Source organism: Gekko japonicus, unplaced genomic scaffold (assembly GCF_001447785.1).
Source record: "Gekko japonicus isolate JY-2015 unplaced genomic scaffold, Gekko_japonicus_V1.1 scaffold19, whole genome shotgun sequence".
Lineage (NCBI taxonomy): Eukaryota > Metazoa > Chordata > Lepidosauria > Squamata > Gekkonidae > Gekko > Gekko japonicus.
In genome coordinates this window covers 3031950-3051299 of record NW_015164664.1, presented here as the reverse complement: position 1 = coordinate 3051299, position 19350 = coordinate 3031950, and the positions used below count along the sequence as shown (strand labels likewise).

General features: G+C 44.3%; 1 protein-coding gene across 1 annotated transcript in view; it reads right to left on the bottom strand.

The window, feature by feature from the left end:
• Positions 1–12025: 12025 nt before the first annotated feature.
• Positions 12026–19350, bottom strand: part of LOC107108514 (MAM domain-containing glycosylphosphatidylinositol anchor protein 1-like) — a 178406-nt gene continuing 171081 nt past the window's right edge. The window contains exons 9-10 of the mRNA XM_015408950.1: positions 15192–15300; positions 12026–13764 (exon numbers count right to left, since the gene is read on the bottom strand). Of these exons, the coding sequence (XP_015264436.1) occupies positions 13673–13764; positions 15192–15300 (201 nt within the window). The 3' untranslated portion in view covers positions 12026–13672. The remainder of the gene's footprint in view (positions 13765–15191; positions 15301–19350) is intronic.

The following is a 19350-nucleotide window of genomic DNA, read 5'->3' as shown; positions in this document are numbered from 1 at the left end:
ATACCACATACTCTGACTGGCAGCTCTCTGGGCTGCCGTGCGGAGAGAGGTCCTTCTTTACTTTGCTGCCTGAGTGCCTGAGTGCCTTTTAACCAGAGACACCAGAGACAGAGACTGGGACCATCTCCATGCAGACTCTGTACACCACCACTGAGCTGTCTGAATTCTACATGCATTTGTCATGTAAGATAAGTATGCAGGTGCCTAAGAACAAAAGCCATGCAGCCACACCTTTTATTAGGAAAAATCAAAATAGATCTAAATAGATGAAGTGGTACAGGAAGGAGCTGATACTCTCATAGCCATTTCCACATAGGTTATGTGCCCTGGGTATGATTCTGTTGAGAAGTGGTCCCCCCCCCCGCTTTGTGGTACATTTATGCACCTTCTGTAGTTTCCCCAGCTTTTCTCTTATCTGTTCCAAACCTGTTTTGCCATCTGGATTGCTGCTACATGGATGAGAAAGTTTGGATTTTCCTGGTCCTGTCCACATGGCAGCCATTTTCCCTGTCCCCATAGTGGCCACTTCCTTCCCCTAACCACCAGGGGACTTCCCTCCCAATCAGCAATTTAATCTTGTTATATTTTTATAATGATATAACTATCAGTGTAATGGATTCTCCGAATTCCCGCCTTTCCCTTTTAAAAAAGTAAGGCTCTAGACTCTTTTGTTGTGGAAATGTGCCTTTCCCCTTATATCTCTGCAACAAAAAAGTCTGTTGTTGTTCAGTTGCACAGTCGAGTCCGACTCTTCACAACCCCATGGACCACATCACGCCAGGCCCTCCCGTCTTCCATCGTGCTCCAGAGTTTGCTTAATTTCATGTTCGTTGCCTCGATAACACTGTCTAACCATCTCATCCTTTGCCGTCCCCTTCTTCTTTGACCTTCAATCTTTCCCAGCATCAGGGTCTTCTCCAGTGAGTGCTCATTTGGTGGCCAAAGTATTTGAGCTTCAGCTTCAGTATCTGGCCTTCCAGGGAACAGTCAGGGTCGATTTCTTTTAGGATTGACTGATTTGATCTCCTTGCAGTCCAGGGGACTCTCAAGAGTCTTCTCCAGTACCATAATGCAAAAGCATCTATTCTTCGGCGCTCGGCCTTCCTTATGGTCCAACTCTCGCAGCCATACAGTACTACTGGGAATACCATTGCTTTGATCATATGAACTTTTGTTGGCAGGGTGATGTCTCTACTTTTTATTATGCTGTCAAGGGTTGCCATCGCTTTCCTCCCAAGGAGCAGGCGTATTTAATTTCATGGCTGCAGTCACCATCTGCAGTGAGCTTGGATCCTAGGAACGTGAAGTCTATCACTGCTTCCACAACTTCTCCTTCTATTTGCCAAGGAGTGATGGGGCCGGATGCCATGATCTTAGTGTTTTTGATGCTGAGTTTCAAGCCAACCTTTGTGCTCTCCTCTTTTACCCTTAGCAAGAGGCTCTTGAGGTCCTCTTCACTTTCTGCCATTAGAGTGGTATCGTCTGCATATCTAGAGACATTTAAAAATAAACACTGGGACTTCAGAGAATCTGATACAAAGATTGTTATATTGTTATAACAATATTCAGCTGCTGGCTTTAAAAATACTCAAAAAGCCCTGGTGGTACAGGGGAGTGGATGGGGAACCAGCTACCACAGCAGAGAAATTACCGTGAAAACTGCCATGTAGAAGCCCTGTTGCTGCTGTGCTCTATTGGCAGCTGCAGAAGCAGTGGGGAAACTACAGTAGCCTGTCCACATGTGCAAAACACCTGTGTTGCACCTTTGGTCTGCAGGAAAGAAGGGGGCAAGGGCTACATCCAACTGAAATATAAAAATGAGCAGTTGACTATTTCTCTCTGACACCAAAGAGAACACGTGGGTCCCTTAAAAAGATGACAGCAGAGGGAAAATGTAGCTATTATATTAACAATGCTGGAGATTAATTTAGATGATGCGCTAGGTGAAGAGCCAATGGTGGTCAAATTGATTATTAGTATTACTTTGTATTGGAGAGCACAAAGTCCTATAAACCTATTCCTGGGTCACTTTATTCCAGTTGAAGAATCTCACTTTTTTTTTGGTTAAATTCATTATTTCTGAATTAGACACAAGTGTTTATTCATTTATTGTATGCAAATATTATGTTTAAATAGGGATCTAGCAAGAAATATCTTTTTAAAAATTTGAAAATACTGCTATGGAGTATGGAGATATAACATTTATGTTTCAAAAATTAATATTTTGGGCTGACAAGAATATTTTAAAGATAAAATGGAAGCACTCGTAATCAACATTTTCAATTAAAAGACTCTGCTATCTTAGAATCCTAAACCTTGAATGAAAAAAAGAGGACATTCTACATTTGTCTTCTGCTGATGAGCAGCCTCGGCAGATGGATGTACAAAGTACACCACAAAAAACTGGACATTCAGAATAGTAGAAATGTATACCCAAATTTTGAAATGTGCAGTTTGGATTCTGACAACCTGCTAGTCACAAAACAGATGTTTTAAAGTAGAATTTAAGACAATTTTGTACAACAAAAACCACTTCCAGCCATTGATTCCCTGTTGTGCAAGCATTTGCCAGATCTCCTACTCAGTATATTCTCACTTTTCTGTATAAACATGGCCAAGGCAACAGGGTTGTGCAGCTTATACTGCTGGAGTCAGAAGGATCCACACCCTGGTGTCAGGAGCAGCCTCTATTGTTGCTCAGGGCTCATCCACAAGAAGAAAACTCTCCTCCACATAACTTGGGTTGGAATTTGGTAGATTAATAATTTGCATCTCGTTCCTGCTTTTGGCATTATAATACCCGGGATAAATACTAGTTCACTGGCAGACCATTTTCCTCTCTCTGCTAGGGTTGCCAACCTCTAGGCAGTGGTTGGAGATCTCCTGGGATTACAATGGATCTCCAGGTGACAGAGATCAGATCACCTGGAGAAAATGGCCACTCTGGAAGGTGGACTCTATGGCATTAAATCCCACTGCATTCCCTCCCCTCCCCAAACCCTGCCTTCAATAGGCTCCCCCTCCCAAATCTCCAGGTATTTACTAATCCATAGCTGGCAACTCTTGTCCCACTATCCTCTCGGACTGGCCCCTGCCAGCTTCAGAGCTCTCCTTCCCAGTACCCTGCATTGACCCAGTAGCTTTGTGAAGCACACTTAAGAAGAGCTGATTTTATAGCCCACCCTTCACCACAAGAAGACGTCTCGGAGCGGCTTACATCAATTGCCTTTCCTTTCTCTCCCCACAACAGACACCCTGTGAGCAGTGTCACCACCCCCTAGTGGTGGCAGTGTTCCCTCTAAGCTGAGTTAGTGTGAGCTAGCTCACATTTTTTAGCCTCCAGCTCACACATTTTTGTCTCGGCTCAGGAAGGATGGCTCCAGAGCAAACTAGGTTAAGCAGTAGCCAAATCACTCGCTCACAACTTTAATGCCAGTAGCTCACAAAGTAGAATTTTTGCTCACAAGACTCCACAGCTTAGAGGGAACATTGCCTGTGAGGTAAGTGGGGCTGAGAGCTCTGGGAGAACTGTGACTGACCCAGGGCCATGCAGCTGGCTTCATGTGGAGGAGTGGGGAAACAAACCCGGTTCCCCAGAGAGTCCTGCGGCTCTTAACCACTAGACCAAATCTAGTCCACCTTTTATTGGATTGGCACCCAACTTCTTCATGAGGGATAGGCTAGTCCTTCTGTAGTCTCTCATTCAGGAAGTTAAAACAGTAGGCAGGATGGAAGGATGCATCTGAACATGGCAGCACACCTGTGGAGCTGTGCTAAGCCCGAGCGTTGGATGGGCTTCCTCAGAAGGGCTTCACAGCTCTCCCTGTGAAGTCAGATAAACTTCAGCTCTTTTGCTTCCGCCGAGACTCGCACTCAGATTGTCAGCCTCTTTGTTCTCCACCCCATACTGGAAACCAACACTATAAAAGAATGCAGAGTGAAAGGGAGAACGTCTCTGCTTGGGATCTAAGCTCTGAATCCCTTTGCAGTTATAATTAGCAACGGCACTGAAGTTTGTAATTACTTGGTTCACTATGTGAATTTGCCCAGCTTGTAATGCTTGGCTGTATTACTAATGAGTGTCATTTCACCCAGAAGCTCTACCCGGCTCAGTGTGTTCAGTGATGTTCTGCACATCCATGGTCAGCGTTCAGCAGACCAGACATTCAAAACTGAGTGTTTTGTGGGGCATATGCACAGACGTTCTTTAACGTTGCCTCTTCCGCTTAATGAAATTTTTCTTCATTGCTACGATGCATTGGAAATGTTTCAGATGGGCACAGAGCTTACAAAACAATACCATACCAGCAGCAAACACTCACAAAACTGCAGCAGCTGCATTTGCCACAACTTCAGTCGTGCATGTCAGACCAAATTAAACTACAGTTCCATGGGGGCAATTCAATAAAGCACATGTACGCAGCACCATCAAGAACTTTATACCAGGCTAAATACCTGAATGGAGTGAATACTACACAGTTGGAGGTGACAGACCTTCTGGAAATGTGGGGTTACAGAAGCTCCCGATGCCCCAAAGTGCCCAGTGGATACATCTGCTTGTTCTGGGAAAGCTGTGCCTTACTTAGTGCTGGAGAGACTTGGGAGCAAACTTGATCTCATTAGAGGCAAGGGCCAGAGATGATTCAGGATGTTTTGGTGCTGGGCCTTATTAAAAAAAAAAAAGGATGTTTTGGTGCTGGAGGAAGATTATCTTGATGGATAACGGACAACCTGCTGCCCTTTAACAGGACCCCGGAATTTGTCTCCTGAAGCCAGCTAGTTGGCCTTGTCTGATGGCAGAGCTGGCCCTATCGGAGACTAAGCTCCAATTGATTTCATGGTTTACAGTTGCACTGAATTGCGGGAGGGGAGATAAAAAGGTAGGTGTCATCTACCTATATGTCTTCCTCTAGCTATTTACATTAAGAAAGCCCCTTGAAATATCTTGCATTATCATTCTGGAGAATGATGGTAATGAAAATTTGGAAGGGATCTCAAAGGGTAAAACCCTGCACAATGAAAAGGCACGCTACAACGAGATGATAGCCAACAGAACAGTTCTAAGTTATATTTGTGTTATGTTGAGGGACAATCCTACAAACAGTATTTAGACGATTTTTCCTCCCTGGTGTGCACTGCCCCACCCCCCAAAAAAGAGGGGTCATCTTACATTCACATACAAGTTATATTGTGTGTGTGTGTGTAACACTTTAAAAGGGGTAATCTTACATTCAGGGTTCTCTTTCTAGGAAATGTGGTACTTACACAAGTATAGGACTCTGCGTGGATAATAGGAGCATTTGATAATGGAGGTTGGGATGCTTGGCAAGGAGTTTGGGGAGGATGCAGGCTCTGTCAATGCATTACATAACAATTACCTGGCGTTGTGTTTTCATTTTGAAACATTCTGAATTTGGGGCCTGGTCTTGTAGTGTTTTGAACTGATACATTCCTAAGGCTGTAGAACGGACTGTATCACTTCAAGCTGCACGTGGGAGATACCATCCTGTTCCTCCAAGTAAAAAAATCCCTGCCAGTAAACAAACAAGGAAGGCAGGAAATATGGTTCTAGCCCAGTGTGCTTGCAGCTGTGCTAACTTCTACCAGCAGGGAGCTATTCTTAACACGGCAGAACTCTGAAATGGGGGATCCCCCGCCCCTGCTTGCAGCCTGGAGTGGTACCATCTATCCTACTATCTCATGACTCTTATCACCTTATTCCAATCCTATTCTGCTGCAAGTGTAGACCCAGACCTGAGCGATCAAGGAGAAGAAAATGCTAACCACTTACTCTCCCATGTGGACCAGCCAGGCCACTCCCTGCTGTAGTCACGCTGACAGGCAACTGTCTGTCTGCCTGTCTTACCCAGTTCTCTTAGGACAAAATTAAGGAGGACTCAAATGTCCTTTCTTCTGTTCCTTCTTAGGCTGCCAAGCAGGCTAAGATTGTGAGCTTCCTGTGATAACTACAGTCTCTAGACTGCCGTTTATTACTGTGGAGCATAAATTGGTCCTCGTTAAAATGCAATTTTCCAAAGCACTATGGGAGATCTTTCTCTGTAAATGTCTTGCTCGTTTATTAAACATCATCCAAGGCCAAACAGGGCAAATGAAAAACATTGGAATGCGAAGATGGTACTTTAAAGATTGGCAGCTCTTGTACAGAGAATGCCAGTCCTGCTGCCGGGATGCTCACTAGTGGCTGCGTCATGCTCTGCGTGTCTAAGAGAAATAAGGCACTCTGTGAATGAGGCTGCCAAGATGAGAAGGATCCAGCTGCTGCTTGGTTTTAGGAGAGAAGAGGGTGAGGCTCGAGGCAAAGGGCTGCTCCATGAGTATATGTGGATGTTCTAACCTTTTCCTTTTCCCAGCCAGTGGCAATTCTGATGGGTTAAGGGAATCTAGGTCTCTCAGCAGCCTGAATGCCTCCTGATCCAGAGAAGAGGAACATCTATGCTGGGTATGGAGGACTTGCTTCCTCTTAGGCACTGAACAATATGGATATAATTTCCAACTTGGCAGCAACACTTTTATAACATGCGTAATCTCGCAGCATGGGTGAAGATTAAGTTTAATTTGTTCCATTGCATACTTAGCTATATCTTGTGTGTCACAATAAATACTAAATAATAAGGCCACATGAAAGCTCCACTCAATCCTTCAAACCTTTCACAAAAGTTTACCAAACTGGACTCATGAAGAATTAGTCCACATTTACTCCCATTTGCACTCCAGGAATGATTCCCATAGGTGCAGGGGATTGTCGTTTTGCACAAATACAGCCAGGGATAAAAACACCTGCAATCTGTACATTTTTAAAGCCCTGCCCCCCATTGATGCACAAGGATTTTAATACTCTAAAATGATTCCTTTTCCATGTTTGATTCAATGCTTTCTTCAGCAATTCACAATGACCTTTCTCCAGTGGCCAGATCACACCAGAAAATGTCTGCTCTTTGATCACTCTTTGTGAGGCCAATTCTTCTTCAGTGTAAGAGACACATTCTTCTCCTTCTGGCTGTAGTCCAAGCCCTAACTAACTTGACTACTTGGACTACAGAAGCATGGAAAGTTTAAGTAATAAGGATATTTCCCCCCAGAATGCAATGAATACACTGAGAGAAAAGTCAACTTAGAGAAGCCATCTAAGGCCCCGTTCATACGAGGGGTTTTGGTCCGAGAGCGAGACAGAATGGGGGCGGATCAAACGGGCGCGATCCCACGGCAACATCTGGGAATCGTTGCCTGTCCATCCCCGATCTGTCTCTTCCGTGCGAAAACCCGCACTAAAAAGAACCACCTACCTGGGTGGTTCTTGCGAAGTAGAGCAGCTCAAACCGGCTGTGGGATCGGCTGCGTGTCCTTGTGGCAGCACATCCCGGCCTCCGGCCAAACTGCGCATGCTTTAGCATGCGCAGTTCAGCGGCCTCCCCCTTGCCTCCTACTCTTCCTCCCCGGCATGTGATCGTGCTGGGGAGCAACGGCGCGCGGTGCACGGGATCCGTGGGATCCCGCCCGCGCGTATCTTTTTTGATGCAGCTCTCTTTAGCCGCACTTCGCCTTGTGTTTTCCCTGCCGTGTGGCAGGGGCCTATGAAGAGCAGAATGGCCTATTCTGCATCACACCAAGGGCCCATCTAGCCCAGTGTTCTGTCTCCAGAACTGATCAGCCAGTTTCCCCTTGGATGCTTGCAATTTGAGCAAGATGGTGATAACCGTCCCCTGCTACTTTCCCCCAGCATTTGGAAATTAGACAAATATTGACTGTGAACATGTAGGGTGGATTTATCCATCATAGTTGTAGCCTTTGATAAACCTCCTGTCCTTGAATTTGTTTAATCCTTTAAAAATACAATTTATTACTTTTCTGAATACGTATGTATATAGGTATGTATATATTTACGAAGCCATCCAATATACATACATGACCTGAATATTTCATTAGATTACACATAGCTTCACTGCATCTCTTTCAACAAGCATCCAACTGAAAATAACAGTATCTCACACATCTGTGGTAACTTCTGTGATGGATTATACAGCTATTTACAGTCTACTTCCTCACACAGCTGAAATGCAGTCACCTCTGGGGTGGCAGGAAGTTCTTACATCCAGTTGAGATGGCAGGACTCCTTTAAGGCAGCAGAACAGAGTCTCATTTCTGAAAGCTCATGCAGCTAGGGAACTGGATTCTAATCTTCTTGAACTCATGAGAAGTACCACTCCAATAGATCAGAACAATTACTTTATACGTACTTGGAATAACAGCACAACACCTGACAGCCATTAGCTTGTAAGTAGCTGTTGATTCCTATGTGGCTAATATCCCTTTTCTGAAAGTAGCTGACATTTACCTGGAGGTCTAAACATTCAAGGACTAATGTAACCCAACCTTGCAAGGATTTATGTGCTCCCAGTCTGAACTATTTTGATCCCAGGCTTAAGGTTTATGCACGTTTCAGCCCAGTCCTGCCATAAGCAAGGCATTCCTGGTAGTTTACCATCTTATTTCACGCCTCCTCTTAGCAATCCAGGCAATTACATGAAATCTTTTGTTTTACTCATCATGATTTTGCCAAGCCAAGGCACTTGCAGTAGGAACTCTCCCAAAGGAAAGGGGCATCTGCTGGTTTTAAGCCATAAAGACGAAAATGAAGAATGAAACCAAGAGGAAGATAGGTAAATGGAGCTCCCTGAGATTTCTGTGATGACTAGATGACTGATATTGATTGGGAGATATCTGAACCAATGACAAGTGAATATTTCCTCCACCTACACAAAGAATCAAATGTCACCCCTACACACAGATGGGTAATTCATTGGCCCTTGTCTGTTCTCGCATAGATGGATAACAAATTGTAAAGCATGAGGCTGATGCAGAATAGCAGCAGAGAGGATTGAAGCGTCTACCCATTATCTACCTTTGGCTTCTCTTCTGTTTCCACATTGCCAATCTTTCACTCCTGCTCTTACAAACATGAACAATGTCCATTTGCAATGAAACTCTCCAAATCACCATGACCTACTATTTACTCTGCCCCTGATTTATCAAGACTAAAAGAAAACATGGGAGCCTTAGTGTGCTGGCTCCAGTGGATCTAGACTCGCTCCATTATCAGAATGTATAGCTGACCCAGGACAGGAACTAGTGCTGAGATCAAAAGTACTTCTCTCCTTTTTGAATGGCAAATCACTTATTTTGGACTGGGTTTAAACCCAGAAAACCCTCTTGTTACTGCAATACAGTTCTTGAGGCTCACATAAAAAAAGGACAACCCATTACACGGGCTAGCTCTATTTCTCAGATCAAAATTCCAAAGGAGTCTTTTCAAAATGATGAGGGCTAATATTCTAGACCAGTGTGCCCTCTAAGCTGAGTTAGTGTGAGCTAGCTCACAGTTTTTTAGCCTCCGGCTCATACATTTTTGTCTTAGCTCAGGAAGAATGGCTCCAGAGCAAACTAATTTATGCAGTAGCCAAATGGCTCACTCACAACTTTAATGCCAGTAGCTCACAAAGTAGAATTTTTGCTCACAAGACTCCACAGCATAGAGGGAGCAATGTTCTAGACTAAGAGTAAGGCCCATTGTGGGAAGAAATACAACAGACACTAGAAAAAGGCTCCAGGTGAGTGTACCAGCTGTGGCTGGTGGGGCAGCAGAAGGAAGGGGAAAATAGAGGGAGGTGAGAAATGTTTATTTCCTTTTGCTTAGCTATAAGGCAGGGCTGTCTCAAGTCACTTTGCTACCCCAAGTGGGTAGTATGGGAGGAGAGCCACATGGTATCAGGAATGGTTCCCTCCACCTCTGACTTATGTTGATTTGGGGCTATGCAGTGGCAGCTAAGGTAGAAAAGCATCTCCTCCTATGACATGTTTTCTGGGTTCCAAGAATCTGGAAAGTGGTTCTGTAGCCAGTTACAGGGTTGCCAACTCTGGGTTGGGACATATCTGTAGATTTGAGTGGTAGAGCCTGGGGAGGGCCGGGTTTGGGGTGGAGAGGGACCTCAGAAGGATATGATGCTATAGCATCCACTGCCCAAAGCAGCCATTGTCTCCAGGAGAACTGATCTTGGTCATCTGGATATCAGTTGTAATAGCTAGGAAATTTTCTGTAGGGGAAACGATGTGCTGATGATTTCCAGGAGATGATTTCCAAGAGATCTCCAGGTCCCACAGGGAGACTGGCAACTCCAGTGAATGTTTAGGGGAAGATTGGGAGATGTATTTTACTTCAGGCAGGGCTTTTTTGTAGAAAAAGCCCAGCAGGAACTCATTAGCATAATAGGCCACACCCAACAGCAGAAACTCATTAGCATATTAGGTCACACCTCCATGCCTTCCCTTGGCTGCAGGGAGCCTGGGCAAGCTGGTCCTTGAACAGGCCAGGGGAGGCACGGGGAGGCATTTAAACACCTCCACAATCCTTCCTGGCCCACCCGCCTTGGATTCGCTGGGGGGGGGGTCGCTCTCCAGGCCTTCCCTCTGTAGCCACGCACACAGAGGTTTTGACTGTAGTGGGCATGGCCAACTCTGAAGCCAGCCGGAACTCCGTTCCTGTGCGTTCCTGCCCCAAAATAGCCCTGACTTCAGGACACATTCAATGACACACTCAACAGCAAACTGTTTAGAATGTTGGAGGTGAGGGCCAATTAGACCTCATATGCAAATGACTTCTGTGTTCTGACTGGCTATGGGGGGGGAGAGGATGACATGTGGAATAGAGTGTGGCCCAATCAGCCTGCATATGCAAATGACCTTGAAAGGCTGGCCCAATCAGGTAGAAGGTGAGTCATCGGGAACATGGCTAGCCTTTTAGATAGATAGATAGATAGATAGATAGATAGATAGATAGATAGATAGATAGATGATGAAGCCAGATGAATGTAGAAGCGTGGAAATCTATGGGAATGGGTGTGTAGTTACACTGGACTGGACAATGTAAGCAGAGGCTACCCATGATAACCACACAAGCTTTCCAGTGGCTATGGTGTGGCTCCAGGTTACAGGAATCCACCTTTACTCTTTGATTGTAGCTGGGAAAGTTGGCTCAAGGATGGCATCTTATTGCCTACTAATAAGACCTCAGAAGGTCCTAGAATTGGAAGAGATTGCACATAGATACCACTTTTTTTTTTTAAGAGGGGAAAAATAAATCACCAATAGCTGGGAGGGATAGAACATTTAAAGCTTCTAACTAGATCCTTTTTCTTTCTTCCATCCTGTCAATCCAATGTCCTCTTTTTAGTAAGATATGGCTGGTTAGGATTCTTTGTCAGCATTACGTCTAGACTGATAAAAGGATAGGCAATGGGCAATTCTTTATTCTACTCCTGTGAGAACAAAGACCTCATCTCTGTCTTCTGGGGTGAAAATACATCTGTAGGTCACAATAAAATGATATGTGGGCCCTATGCTGATTCATGGTCTGGACTTCCAAAAACTATTCATTCTCCTCTGCCAGAAGTCAACTACACAAGGGAACCCACCCAAATACCACCTTACTCCTACATACATCTTCTGTTATGCCCATATACCTCATATGTACTTTTCAAATCTTCTGCAGCAGTGCATTTCCCGCTGTCCAGGTAAATCTTACTCATATGGGGGCTCTTTGAGTGAGAACAGTTATTACATTTTCAGCTGCAAGGAGCCCATTGTAAGCAGTAGGACCAGCACATCTGCCACAATTAGAATCATCACAAGAATCATGTTACAACCACTACAAAATGTTGCCTCCTTACAAAATGATAAATCCAGATGCTTGTCTAACAGTTTAGCACACATTTTCATCTTTCAGTCATTGGGAAGTCAAGTCTCTTAGCATTTCCTAGTTTTTTTTTTAAAACCCTCTCCCAATTTTATGCATTCTTGGCATATTTTTGAGAAAGATCAAGATATTTTTGCGAAGGCAGAGCGGACATACGTTAGGGTCTCTGTGCCTAAAATAATACCATGTTGCTCCTGAAATACACACGCTAAAAGTAGCAGATGCACTGGGATAATGCACACGCTTGTACTGAAATGCGCTGCTTCACACGTTGGGGGATATATGCACAGCGGTTTATTATCTAAAACTCTGCCTTGTTGTTACCTGCTAGAACAATAGAGGACATTATCCAACCTAATGTACAGGTAAACCTAGTGCTCCAAGCTCAATAAGGCCCAGATCAAGGTGAGAACAACAAGCTGACTTTCATGAGACCTCTATTATTTTCTCATAGTGGTGGTATGACTTTATCAGCACTCCTTTTCCCTGTGAACATGTTTGTTTTCGACATCATGGAGTCTGTTTTCCCCAATTCTCACTGGAGGGTTCCCTGTTTCTCCTACCTTATCATAGTGCAACTTCAGTACTAAACCAAACACCATGTCATCCACACCAGATTATTAATAATGTGCCAAGGTAAATGCCACAGTTCACAAGCAACAGTTTCAATTTCAGATGTCATGAGGGATGAGTTGGGCAAGGCATAGAAGGTAGTATACAATTCCTTCTCTGATTAAAAAACCCCCCATCCTGTCTACCGGGGTAGAGTTATAGAAAGGGAGAGAAAACAGAACAAACACCAGGAGAAGATCTTTGCCCCAAGGCTTCTGTAGCCCATGCTTTGACACTGACCGACTCGATGTCAACATTCATCCCACCTTGGTCCCCAACCCAAAGGCGTTCTTTTTCAGACCCTGTGCTGGCTGGCTTGCTTCCATGGTGGTGAAAAGAACTAAGGGCAAAGGGAGAAAGCTGAGTGAAGCTTGAGAAAGCAAAAACAAACAAACAAAAATACTGGTGTGTGTGTGTGTGTGTGTGTGTCAACAGCTGATCCAGCAGCTAATATCTGCCCCAGATTTTTTCATCCGTCTTCACAACGTGTCTGTTCCTCTGCTTTACTTCTTGAGCTGAAGTTGGTAGCAAAAAGGTGTGACAGATGGGCCAAAGCAAATTGCACATGGACTAGTAAATAGGTGATAATCTTGAAAATGCATATGGATACTCTGAAGCACATGCAGCGGTGGGGGGCAAGGTTCTATGGTCACCAGCACGTGGGGAAGGGGTGGCCCCCCCAATGGAGACGAGTGGGATGTTATTTTGGAAGGGTGAGGTGGTGCTGCAGCAGATAGGTCGTAACCAGAGACAGTCAGGGAAAGTAATAACACAGACATCCAGAAGGAAGACTCTGTGCTAGAAGGTCTCCTAAACCGTGGCTCCGCAGTAAAGAACGTAACAGTTCTGGTAGAAATTTGTGCTTTAATATATTGTTTTTGTTTAAAACAAAGTTCCCACTTCCCTGAGGAAGTCCCATCCACCGTTCCTAAGGAAACGTGGCTTTTTTCATTTCATTCATCCTTTAAATATCTTTTTCCATTCTCATCTTTGCCTTTCAATCCAGCATTTATATCTCTTCTTTCCATTGTTTCCTCCCACTTTCTCTGTCTCTTGTACTTTTTTGTTTTTATTCTTTTTTGTTTGTTTGTTTGTTCTCACACTTTATGACTTCCTCCAGGAATCCTTCAGGCTCTGAGCTGGATCCCCTTCGCGTGGTCATGCTTGTTAGTCTTTGGTAACGTATGGACACTTTGGTGTGCCAGTGAGGAGGGAGAGGAAGAGGAGCAGAGGTGACCAAATAGGAAAGGAGGAGGAATGTCTCGGTTAGAAGACAGGAGCCATCGCTTGCTATCATCTGAGCAGCACATAAAGGAAGGAAGGTAGCAGCCCATAGAGTGAAGATTTGTGTAGGGGGAGGGCGCCGTTCCCCGGAAGGGCAACTGCTGTAGGGCAAAAAAAAAACAACAGAGAAGGATTAGACATGGAAAACTTGAGTATTTTGCTGTCTAAGTTATCACAAAAAGAAGGGATGATCTAAAAAACAGGGCGGATCATGGCAAAACTGCACACTCAAAAATGAAAGAATGGAGTACAAATATACAGTAAGACTTTTCAATTCTTTCAAGGACACTTTAGCAGGCATCTGAGGGACATCCTTCTACCATGGCCCTGCCCTTATTTACACCTTGAAGGAAGTCTCATTGGGCATATCATTTAAAAAGGCCCCTGTTAGCCGCCCTGAGCCTTCGGGGTAGGCCGGGATATAAATGTAAATATAAATAAATAAATAAATCTAGGATTTGGCCATGGTTGTTGCATAAATAATACAATGGACCCTGCTAGTTTTAATGTATCAGGTGTTTCTTGGTGTAAATAATTTTAAACTGTTCTCTAACTGTAATTTTTAAATTGTAAATTATTAGGCACATTGGGATGCCAAAAATATACCATAAAGTCAAAGGTCAGAATTTAAGAATGCATACATTAACACATAATTATCAAGCAGTGATCTATATCTGTTGCATTCTGTATCTTAGTAAAATATTTATGAAAAACTAGCTTTCTTTCTGGTTTGGGCAGTTTTGTGATTTTCCACAGAGGGCTGATTTCAGATATGTATTACAAATATAATACACAAACAAGCGGAAAGATTTATCCACAGAGAAATCTTGACCTCTGTCTGTATATTAAACTAATTAATAAAAGTTTGTAATAATGAAATAAATGTTCTGTGTTGTGCCTGTAACTACTGCTGCAATTACTACCTTCCCACCTCATAGCAGATGAAGATTCTAAAGAAAACCTACTTTAGTTAATGAATATGGCAAAGGTTTAGAGCAACTGTTATAACCTGGGGATTGCATGACCCGTTCCCCATTCCTTGCTCTGCCATCATCCTGACAACATACTGTAATCTAAGATATGCCTTAGAGGGGATCTGTGATTGGTTCTCCCCCTTTTTTTCTTACAGGACAAAGGATCTATGTTGTAGCAGTAGTGTGGATTGGGTTGAGAAGGCAGTATCTCTTCCCCTGTGTTATTTCCCTCGAAGACATAGCTGCTGTTTGTTCCATACGTGTTTTCTGGGCAAATAGAAACTTAATGAAGTTTTTTTTGGGGGGGGGGATTTAGATCAGGGAAATATCACAGTGAGAAAGGTTGAAACACCTCCCCAGAACTCACATCCCACTCTGCAACTGCACTGAACATTAAAAAGTGGGCTATCTCATCTAGTTTGATTTACAATCAGTAACGATCCACATTCAGAACTCTATAAACATACATTCCGAGTCCTGTCAGCAGGCAGAGTTTTTCCCACTTTTTCTTCAGATTAGGGGTGATACGTGCATATAATACACCAAGCACTCACCTTTATTTGGGACAATTGGCTTTCTTGGACAATCCCCCCTTTTAAGGGTTACATCATCAATGGCAATATCTCCCTCGAAGCCTGAGCCACAGACACCTTCAAAGATGATCTGCAGGCAGAGAACATTAGAGTGGGAAAGGATCTTGAGGGGTAATCTAAAGGTCCTGCCCCCCCCCCTAAACTGCCCAGGTCCCATCTCTACAGATGCCCATACAGCTAAAACAAATGATAGCAGAGGAAAAGCAAACAAAATTGACCTTGGTCCCATTGTGCTCACTGGGTCACATCATGATGTCTAGTATCACCTGAAAACAAGCTCTTAGGGTGATGATCCATTTGGCAGCTTCATACTGCACAGAGGGCAGATCTCCATTACAAACATATATTGGTTTTATATCTAACTTTTACGGCTTCCCAGAAAGAACCCTGTCAACCGTAGTCCGGTGAGATGCTGAGAATGCTGTTAGAAATCCTTAGCCTCTTAACCTTACAGAACTACAGCTCTCAGAGTTCTCCAGAAAGACCCTTAAACTTATATCCACAAAGTATTTTACACACCTCATGACCCACACAGCATATCCTTTCATGTTTATATTGTATGACTCCATATATTACATATAAGGAATGTATTTTTTTTAATTCACAGTTACACTACTGATGTAAATGCATAGCAAGGAAATGTTTTCATTCCCCAAACTAGCCCTTGTCAATTTTTCTTTCTTTGTTTGTTTGTTTTAATTTTGCCTTATACTCAGTATGGCCACACAGGCCTGTATGTGGGTAAAGATTCTCACGCTGCAAGAAGAATGCTGGGGCAGGTGAGGGGGACAGAAGAAAGCAGAGAGCAGCTCAAAAATTGACCAGGACATGGGGAAGACAAATGGGGGAAAGGGAATGGAACAAGACTACAACAAAAGATGAATGAGCAAAGAGGTGATATCAAGGGAAAGCAAAGGAACACATCTGTTTTCACGGAATACATTAATACTAAATGTGCTGGAAAAGCAGACATATAAGCATGATATCACATTTAACCAGCACCCCTCCTGCTCTTACTATGAATTACCATCTAATCTTTGCTATTACCTGCCCACCCACACACCATTTGACACATGATGAATGAATGAATGACCCCCCCCCCCACTGTGGGAAAGTATCTCTTGGCACATGATGCAGCATGAAGGTAGCTGAATTCTGGACTGTATCTCTTCAGGCTGTTTATCTATCTCTTTTATTTTTATCCTGGCCTTCCTCCAGGGAACTCTGAGTGATGCAGGTGGCTTTCTCCTCTTCCATTTGATCTTTATAACAACTACTACACAAGGTGGGTTAAGCCAAGAGGAAAGGCAACACTAGCTGTCAGGTTTGGGCTAATTTTTCAGTGCTCCCTCATGTAACAAGCTTTGTGCATGTAGTAAACACATGAAGGAGACAGATATACAAATCGTTTCTATCTGTTGGGCTAGTGTGGGCAGGGAAATTCCCCTAATGGAGACACACACCCCCCCTGCAGCCTGAAGTGGTATAATTTACGGATTTACTGTCTCAGACTTCCACATCATTCTGTAGATCAGCTTGAAATTTCTTCACCTGGAGACTTGATCAAACTGATCAGACTGAAGCCACAGCATTGTGCCAAGACTATACAAGAGATTTTGGGAGCAAGCATAAGCAGATCTATTCATAAGCAAGTCCCATGTTATCCAGTGGGGCTTACTCTCACAAAAGTGTCCTTAGGATTGTGACCAGTGTTCCCTCTAAGCTGAGTTAGTGTGAGCTAGCTCACAGTTTTTTAGCCTCTGGCTCACACATTTTTGTCTTAGCTCAGGAAGGATGGCTCCAGAGCAAACTGATTTATGCAGTAGCCAAATCATCTGCTCACAACTTTAATGCTGGTAGTTCACAAAATAGATTTTTTTCTCACAGGACTCCACAGCTTAGAGGGAGCTTTCTAGGTTTAAGAGCTGATCACCAACACACAGGCTAAGGTAGGAGAGAGACAGGGACGCTTGCTCCAGTGCTCAAATATCTCCGTCTTACCTCTGCAGCAATGCTCCATACTCTGGCCTCCTGACGCTGGACTTATAAGGGTTTCCTTTATCCTCAAAGCCCAACACTTACAGCTTCATTAGCCCATGCCACTCATACTGTTCCCATGGTTACAAGATTTCAGGGGCAGCTCAGGGCATAGCCTCAGTCACCTCCCATTCCCTAAGGAGCAGAGCCAACTGCTGCATTCATGTCGCATTATGCAAGAGAAGGTTACCAGCCAGCTACTATCTCTCCTCACATGATATGAAGCCCGGCACTATAAAGCCTGTGGCCACCGTCCAGGCATTCACAATCAGAAGTTCAACTGTCTTGCCTCTCACATGCTGAAATCAGAGACGGGTGGCTATGAATATTTCCTGGGAGTAAGCCTGGCTGAATAAAACGGGACTTCATTCTGAGCAGACCTGCTTAGGATTGCTCCTTGTAAGACAGAAAAGGGATTTCTTGCTACCTGAGTCCACCTCCACTTCCAGTCAATGCTAGTTCATTTACCACCGCATGGTGCTAAGGGAAGTGTAATTCTGTCATGGCGAGGGAGAGTGGGGATTGTGAAAATAATATACAGATTTTTCAAGGTGCGATGCCTTACTGTACAATAAGGAAAAGTTTTATGGAAAGAAATCATTTCCCCAGCTTGCTGTGTGTTCTCTGTACATCTCCCCACAAGGTAGTTTATCTGTTATAGGCCTATTCCATTGGCTGAACTTGATATTTTGTACTGGGGGAAATGTAATGCCCCCCCCTCCCCATAGTGCCATCTGGCACATATTGGATATTGCTTGTGGCATAAATCCCCTCCTCCCTTGTAGTCTTCATTTTGGGAACCTTTCATTCTTAAAAATTCAGCAAAGGGTTGTCTGGTCTCCCCACTATGCGTCTCCTGAATAGGAATATCTAGACAACTAAAAACACTAAGCAGTTGTGAGGTTATTCCTCTGTAGCAAGATCTCTCCCTCCCTCCCATTTATCTGTTATGTGCAAAATAGACATTGTACCGTGGTCACTGAAAAGTCATGTGGGAAAGTGAAGCAACAGCTCAAATGTGTTTATGGGACTGTGATTGTACGGAAATGCTCCAGGTTTATCTCCAGTTCTTGAAGCTTGACCAAAAAACAGATAGGGCAGATACAAGGAAAACCCCCCACTGAACTGTATAAACCTCATGGCGCTTCTCCAAATGGCAAAGATAACATGTTTCTGAGGGAAAAAACCCTGACTTCATCTGTATCACTGTTTTTTGTATTGTCGTTTATGCTACAATTAGCAGTAAAGCCCGTTGTGAAAGCAATACAACGGGATCTAGAAAGAGGCTCTGGAGCAGTGCTCTGGCTTTGGGCAAACAGTGTCAATTTGCTGTGGTGACCTTAGCAGGGTATAATGACAGAGTCCACTGTTTTCTCCAGAGGAACTGATCTCTGCTACCTGAAGAGCAGTTGTAATTGTGAGTAATCTGTAGCCCTCACCTGGAGATTGGCAACAATTGTTACCCAGGACAAAATGGCTGGTTTGGAGGGTGGAGTCTATGGCATTCTACCTGTCTGAGGTCCCATCCCTCTGCAAACCCCACCCTCTCCAGGCTCCACCCCTCAAATCCCCAGGAATTTGTCAGGATGTAGTTGGCAACCCCATCTCATTCCCAGCTAGCCATCAACCTACCATTATCTGCCCCTTTGACTTCAGCTGACTTCTGCCCTCCCTTCTGCAGAACAGTTGTAATACTGAGTGCTCTCCAGCCCTCACCTGGAGATTGGCAACAATGGTTCCCTATGTGGGACTGACTGGTTTGGAGGGTGGAGTCTATGGCAGTGTACCTGTCTGAGGTCCCACCCCTCCTCAAACCTCACCCTCTTCAGGCTCCATCCCTCAAGTCTCCAGGAATTTCCCATCTGGAGTTGGCAACCCTATCAGGATTGGCCCCAATGTGGTTTCTCCCAAAGGCCAAAGTAGGTGACAGGACCAAGCTTAGTTGCCTACCAACAGGCACTGAGGGGAATGTAGGGTTGCCAGCTCTAAGGAGGGAAATACCTGGAGGTTTTGGGGGTGGATTCTGTAGAGGGCCGGGCAACGGAGGCATCGGCCTTCCGTCGCCCGCCTTGCCCCCCCAATC